Source organism: Oryza glaberrima, chromosome 8, assembly GCF_000147395.1.
Source record: "Oryza glaberrima chromosome 8, OglaRS2, whole genome shotgun sequence".
NCBI classification, from domain to species: Eukaryota; Viridiplantae; Streptophyta; class Magnoliopsida; order Poales; family Poaceae; genus Oryza; species Oryza glaberrima.
The window spans coordinates 7,249,226-7,257,423 of NC_068333.1; the positions used below are offsets into that span (position 1 = coordinate 7,249,226).

General features: G+C 37.1%; 1 protein-coding gene across 1 annotated transcript; it reads left to right on the forward strand.

Annotated features, from left to right (window-relative positions):
- The first annotated feature begins 4,355 nt into the window (after positions 1-4,355).
- LOC127782178 (probable LRR receptor-like serine/threonine-protein kinase At3g47570) lies at positions 4,356-7,913 on the forward strand. Its single transcript, XM_052309254.1, has 2 exons — positions 4,356-7,074; positions 7,294-7,913. The coding sequence occupies exons 1-2, from the start codon at positions 4,371-4,373 to the stop codon at positions 7,641-7,643; spliced, it is 3,054 nt and encodes a 1,017-aa protein (XP_052165214.1). The 5' UTR covers positions 4,356-4,370; the 3' UTR covers positions 7,644-7,913.
- The last annotated feature ends 285 nt before the right edge of the window (positions 7,914-8,198 follow it).

Sequence of the window (8,198 nt, forward strand, 5' to 3'; positions counted from 1 at the left end):
TCATTTGTAACTAAAGGAACAATTGGATATGTCGCACCAGGTAAGTGGCTTTTATTTAATTCAACTATGTCAGCATCTCAATAATTATTTCCGTTCTATATTTTACTAGTTTAACAAAACGATATGATAGTATTTTAATGTGACCTAGAGATGCAGAAACAAAATGTAAAATTGATCTTATATTTGACTGAAGATTATAGTGTGGGATCCACCTTTTATCCTATATTCACTATGTATCCACTAAAACATTTTTATGATTTATATATGTTTGCAGAATATGGCTCAGGGTCTCCGATCTCCATGGATGGGGTCATATATAGCTACGGGGTGTTGTTGTTGGAAATGTTTACTGAAAGAAGACCAACTGCCAGTTTTATGAATGGTATGACAAGTCTTGTCGACTTTGTCAAAACGGCCTATCCTGACAATCTACTGGAAATATTGGATGCTAATGCAACCTACAACGGATATACCCAAGATATGACACAACTAGTTATTTATCCTGTATTTCGACTTGGTCTAGCATGCTGCAAGGAATCACCAAGGGAAAGAATGAAGAGAATAATGAAGTCAAGGAATTGATTGATACAAAGAAGGCATTCTCAGCAATTACATATGCCTGATAATAAATTTGGAGCAACAAAGTAATCTGGGTAAGCAATGATATGTAACTAGATTTGGTTGTCTGCTTGAGAAGTTGTTACTTACATAAGCTTTTTTTTTTTTTGTTCTGAAGTCCTCTATATTGTTAGTACAGTTTATTTCCTTTTTCATCTAGTAATTTTTATCACTTTCATTTTTGTATTTTGGAGGTTTAAAAGAGTAAGCTTGATGAATTTGCGCCAATATCCGAGCACAAGTTCTAACCAACTTGACTCGTTGTTACCAAACAACAGTATTACATACACATAGTATCCATCTAGAAGATATAAATATGAATTATCCACTGATATTCAAAGAAACAACCCGAAACTGAAACTAACACAATGTCGGCCAATCAGACCGCGGGCTGGCTGGTCTGACCAATCGCCATACTCAGGTCTGACCGGCTTACCTCAACCGCAACACCTGTTCAACATCTGAAAACACTATTCATCATAACCCGGTCTGACCGGTTCACATACCCCGGTCTAACCGGTGCCAAAACCACCTCGCCAATAATCTCCAAATATCAAAACCAATTCACATGCCAATTTTTCATCACAAAATAACAATTAAACCCACTTTGATTTTACAGAAACAGATGACATATGAAGAAGGAGAAACTTAACTCGAAATTGGACAAATTGAGCACAATTATGTAGCCAAAACCACAATCTTGTTTTTGTTGCTCTTATTTAAGCAGAAGTTGCACACGAACTGCTAAAACCATGCTGAGCTGATGGCGAAAAGTGTTGAAATCAAAGAGAAAATGGAATTAAAATGAAGTGTTTTGGGTTTTATAAAACAACAACAGTCTGGCTGCTTAGGTTGTAGATACACTATAGAACTGCAGGAAAACCAAGTTCAGTTGAAAGGATGGCGAGTGGGGTTTGGTTGATTTCTGGTCAGAAATTCAGCATCTATCTCAACTTGGGGTGGGTTTAGTTCGTGCCAAAATTAGAAGTTTGGTTGAAATTGGAACGATGTGACGGAAAAGTTAAAGTTTGTGTGTGTAGGAAAGTTTTAATGTAATGAAAAAGTTAGAAATTTGAATTGGAACTAAACTCGGCCTTGGTGAAGCTGGTTGTCATTTTCTCTTCGACACTCCTCATGGATCAAGATAAGGAACACTGTTACTCCTAGGTGGTCAATAATTGCTCATTCCGTCACATCAAGCCTCAGATTTCAATGGCTATCACTAACTTGTAGTGTCACCTGATAGTTAAGCGGTCTAGCCTTTGAATTTCCATGGGAAATGACAAATGACAAATGTTCAAGACAAATTTTGAGGACCATGAATATATTGTGGGTTCATCGCAACTAGCCAATATTGTTCTCGCACGAACTGCTATTTGTTTGCGCTCCTGTTCCAATAGGCCCTACGTAAAAGGTCAATTGTGAGTTTTTTTTTTTTACGAAAGGAACAAATGTAGTTATATTTTTAGATAATAGAAATGATTTATATCTCTGACTTCTACCGTAAGACACACAACCATATATAAGTTTGTTTAACAAATAAAAAAAAAGAGGTATACGGTGATTGGACAAATAATCCCTTGCGCACGTAAAACGGAGCAACTCATTAGCACATAATTAATTAAGTATTATTTTTTTAAAAAACATATTAATATGATTTTTAAAGCAACTTTCATATAGTTTTTTTTTTGCAAAACACACACTATTTAACCGTTTTGGAAATGTGCACGCGGAAAACGAGTGAGGTGAGTTAGGAACCTCAACAAACCAACTCAGCTTAAATGGAGTTACTTTCCTAAACTTTCATAAATTGTAATGTTTCTCGTTAATTACAATACTGGATTTTTCAAAAAACCTGAGACATAACAACTTTGATTAGTTTTATAGATGACCCAAGACCATGACTAGGTGGATATACCAGTTCAAATTAAGAGTTGCAAGCTGCAATGGAGAAAGTCATGTGCCTCGCATAGGTGTTAGGTCAAATGTCATATCTGATATTGGACCATATTTTGGACATTTAGAAATGAGGTTTGAAAGATAAAGATAATAGCATGGTGCAATCACCAAGTTGACATGTTGGTCATGTTGTGCCGGCATTGGAAAATTGCCTTGAAATCTAGACAAGTGAATTGGATATTCAGTTTTTTATTATTTCGAAATCGGTGAATAGAAGAGCTGATTATTCTTTTGTTCAGAGGTCAAGTTTACTACTATGAAAATTTATGAGGGTCAATAGACCTGAGGTTAGTCAAACTAAACTTGTTAATGATCAAAGGATCAATATATATTTTGAACTAATCAGGCGAAACCGTAAATTTCAAAATTGACTACCTCAATTTAAAATTCGCATTATCTTGCAAAAGCATGAAGACAAACTATTTTACATAGAACTCGCCGTATGTGCCGGGTTGATTGTGCTATGTAAAGTTGTGAACAATGAATTCTACACATCTTATCTCTATACGACTAAAATTTTGCCACTGTCGCTTACCTGTACGAGATTTCAGCATCACTCCAATAGTTAGAGGTTTGGTCTTGCATGCCATAGTCTTTGTCACACATATTAATTCCTGATAGAGTCATAGAGACCATACTTCTCAAAGTAAAATGTTATCTAGTTATTTCAAATATCAATGGCAGGGTCGATTTCGCTTAATTAGCCATATTGAAGATTTGAAATATATAGGGATTGATAAGTTTTAAAAAAACAACCTCTAAACATCATGAAAATGTAAGCCCTCATACGGTAAGTTAATTTTGAATTGGTAAACTCAAATATTTTACAATTTGAAAAATACAAACATTTTTTTTCTGTATTTGTTGTTCAATTAATCTAAAGGAGAGATATTAAGGCTCCATCACAGCCACTATATGTTTCCTTTGCATAATAATTTTGAAATTGCATTATCAAGAGCTTGTGAAATGTTTGCAGGTAAAAAAGCAAAAAAGATATGTCAATGGTGAAAATGTCCATTATACATTAGGATGTGATGTGAGTTACGCAGATCAATAACTCTTACTATGTTGTTTCTTAATTTTTTATGATAGTTACAAGCTATACAGCCTTCATTCGGAAACAAATTTCATTTTCAAATTCTTGCGTCAAAGTTTAAAATTCTCTTGGGAATAGATTAAAATAATAAAATTTTCATGTAAAAATGGGATAAGTGGATTTGGCATGAAAAATTCTTTCATATCATTATAGTCTTACGAGTTTTCACGAACTTATGAATAGTAAAATGGTGTTAGTGTGTTGGAGCTCATGTCAGTGTCATAAATAACATATATGAAAACATCTAAGTTTCATCAAAGTTTGCAAGAAAAAAAAACAACCTCTTTCAAATATATTGTACTAAGAAGTCTTTCTAGCTTGCCACTGCAACAAGAAGAAATCGCTTAGTTTGTATATCTCCATTGAAAACCATTGAATGAATTAACAATTGAGATGTTGCAAAACATGTGAAATTAAAAAATATCACCACAAAAGTCGTTTTATAAGGGATATTGTGTTGTACGTCGGCCAGGTGACCTGTTTGAGTGGGTTTGGTCCCTCCTTTGTACGAGCAATTCTTTGTTTCTTCTTAATGCAATGATGTGCAGTCATCATACGTTTTCAAGAAGCCCCACAATTACCACCACTTGCTACAACTCTATTCTACTGGTGGCAATTTCTACACCTTATATAGTGACATATTCTTGCTTACAAGTGTTATCACTATACTACAACCTCTCAACCTCCTTCCACTACCATGGCAATCAAGTGGCAGCTTTCGATGCTCTCTCTTCTCACACATGCCCTCCTCTTGCTCACAGCCTCCTCACAGATCATCAATGGAGATGACCTCTCGGCACTCATGTCATTCAAATCCCTCATAAGAAACGACCCAAGAAGGGTGCTGTCCTCTTGGGACGCCGTCGGCAATGGTATCAACATGACTACACCTGTCTTCTGCCAATGGACTGGTGTGTTCTGCAATGATCCCCAGTATCCCGGTCGTGTTACCACTCTCAATCTGAGCAACACCGGCCTAGTCGGCACCATGTCCCAGCAGCTTGGCAACCTGACCCACCTCCGCGTCCTTGATCTGTCAGCCAACAGTCTTGATGGTGATATCCCAACCAGCCTTGGCGGCTGCCCAAAGCTTCATGCCATGAACTTGAGCAGGAACCATCTGTCAGGTACCATCCCTGCTGATCTTGGACAGTTATCAAAGCTTGCGATTTTCGACGTTGGCCACAACAATCTTACCGGTGATATTCCCAAGTCACTCTCCAACCTCACAACACTTACGAAGTTTATCGTCGAGAGGAACTTCATCCATGGCCAAGATTTGAGCTGGATGGGTAACTTGACAACATTGACACACTTTGTTCTTGAAGGGAACAGTTTCACTGGTAACATCCCCGAAACTTTTGGTAAGATGGTTAAGCTTATTTACTTCAGTGTCCAAGATAATCTGTTGGAAGGCCATGTTCCTCTATCAATCTTCAATATTTCTTCCATTAGATTCTTTGATCTTGGCTTCAATAGATTGTCAGGATCACTTCCACTCGATGTTGGCATTAAGCTTCCTAGGATAAATCGTTTTAACACACTTTTTAACAGTTTTGAGGGTATCCTACCACCCACCTTTTCAAATGCATCTGCACTTGAGCTATTGCTTCTTCATGGAAACAAATACCATGGTTTGATTCCTAGGGAAATTGGCATACATGGCAACCTAAAGGTATTGATGTTAGGAGACAATGCACTCCAAGCCACAAAGTCTAGTGATTGGGAATTTTTTACATCATTGACCAACTGTAGCAACTTGGAACTGCTAGATGTTGGACACAACAACCTTGTTGGTGCAATGCCGATTAGCATTGCCAACCTGAGCAAAGAGATCTCAGGGATTGACCTAAGTGCCAACCAAATGATTGGGACCATACCTACGGATTTGTCGAAGCTTAATAAACTTGTATCTCTCAACCTGAACCATAACCTCTTCACAGGAACCTTACCTCTTGATATTGGCAGACTTTCAAGAATCAATTCTATCTACTTGTCCTATAATAGAATTGAGGGGCAGATTCCACAATCGTTAGGTAATATCACACAATTGATCTTTCTCTCTGTGTCTAATAATCTTTTGGATGGCAGCATTCCCATTAGCCTTGGCAACCTCACAAAACTTCAATACATGGATCTTTCTGGTAATGCGTTGATGGGCCAGATCCCACAAGATATACTTGTAATACCTTCCCTTACTAGACTTCTCAACCTCTCCAACAATGTACTAACTGGCTCCATTCCATCACAGATTGGGCACTTGAACAGCCTCATCAAAATGGACCTTTCAATGAATAAGCTATCTGGTGAAATTCCAAAAACTATTGGCAGCTGTGTCCAAATGAGTTCCCTAAATTTGCATGGGAATCTTCTCCAGGGACAAATCCCAGAGAGCATGAATAGTTTGAGGAGCCTTGAAATCCTTGATCTCTCTAACAACAACTTGGCAGGCCCTATACCTTTTTTTCTAGCGAACTTCACGCTCCTAACTAATCTAAACCTCTCCTTCAACAAACTATCTGGTCCAGTTCCAAGCTCAGGGATTTTTCGTAATACCACTGTAGTGTCACTCTCAGGTAATAGAATGCTATGTGGTGGCCCTCCATACTTGAAATTCCCTTCATGCTTATCTAAAGATTCTGACCAGGCTTCAGTGCATCGACTACACGTCTTACTTTTTTGCATTGCTGGAACTTTGATTTTCTCTGTGTGTTGCATGACTGCATACTGCTTCATTAAGACAAGGATGAAACCAAATGGAATTGATAATGAGAACATATTTCTCAGTGAGATGAATGAGAGGATATCCTATGTCGAACTGCAAGCAGCAACCGAGTCATTCTCACCAGCAAATTTGATTGGTTCTGGAAGCTTCGGCAATGTATACGTTGGAAATCTAATTATTGATCAGATTCTAGTGCCTGTTGCAATCAAGGTTCTTAATCTTAGCCAACGAGGAGCCAGTGGAAGTTTCTTGACTGAGTGTGATGCTCTTAGAAGAACTCGACACAGGAAACTTGTCAAGGTGATCACCGTCTGTAGTGGATCGGACCAAAATGGCAATGAATTCAAGGCACTTGTCCTAGAATTCATTTGCAATGGAAGTTTAGATGAGTGGCTTCATGCAAACACAACAACAATTAGCACAAGCTACAGAAGGCTAAATTTGAGGAGAAGGCTGCATATTGCTCTTGATGTGGCAGAGGCATTGGAATATCTTCACCATCATATTGTGCCGCCTATAGTTCACTGTGATATTAAACCAAGCAACATTCTTCTAGACGATGACCTGGTGGCGCATGTTACGGACTTTGGTCTAGCGAGGATAATGAGTATTGCTGAACCGTGCAAAGAAAGCAGCTCATTTGTAATTAAAGGAACAATTGGATATGTTGCTCCAGGTAAGTGGCTATTATTTAATTCAACTATGTCAGCATCTCATTAATTATCTCCGTTCTGTATTTTACTAGTTTAACAAAATGATAAGATAGTATTTTACTGTGACTAAAGATGCAAAAACAAAATGTAATATTGATATTATATTTGACTGAAGAATTGTTAGTGTGGTATCCACTTTTTACCCCCCCTAATCAAACTTTATTATATATATATGTTTTCAGAATATGGCTCCGGATCTCAGGTCTCCATGGATGGTGACATATATAGCTATGGGGTGTTGTTATTGGAAATGTTTACTGGAAGAAGACCAACTGACAATTTTGACAATGGTATAACAAGTCTTGTCGACTATGTCAAGGCAGCCTATCCTAACAATATTCTGGAAATAATGGATGCTAGCGCAACATACAATGGAAACACCCAAGATATCATAGAACTAGTTGTTTATCCTATATTTCGACTTGGTCTAGCATGCTGCAAGGAATCACCTAGGGAAAGGATGAAGATGAATGATGTAGTCAAGGAATTGAATGCTATAATGAAGACATACTCAGCACATACATATTCCTGATGATGAATTTCGAGCAACGAAGTAATCTGGCTAAGCAATGATATGCTACTAGATTTGATTGTCTGCTTGAGAAGTTATTACCTACAGAAGCATGCTTTTTTTTTTCCCCTGAAGTTCAGTACTCCCTCCGTTTTATATTATAATTCGTTTGAGTTTTTTCCTAGTCAAACTTTTTCGAGTCTGACTAAGTTTATAGGAAACATATAATAGTATTTTTAACACAAAATAAACATATTATCAAAATATATTTAAAATTTGATATTGTCAGTACAGTTTATTTCCTTTTTCATCTTGTAATTTTTAAACCATTTAGCTGCTATCCATGGTTTAAAAGAGTAAACTTGATGAATTTGCGTCAAATTTAACGTAGCCCCCAGGACTTGTAATTTGGTTTCTCAGACATCTGAACCTGCTCCCATTTGCACCTTTGCAGTATTCAATTGTTTTTTTTCTTTGCTAACAAAAAATCTCACCAGAACAATAAACAATATGACATTAAAGAACAGCAGAAATCTTACCGTTTAATACATTTTTTTTAAAACCATAAATGTTATT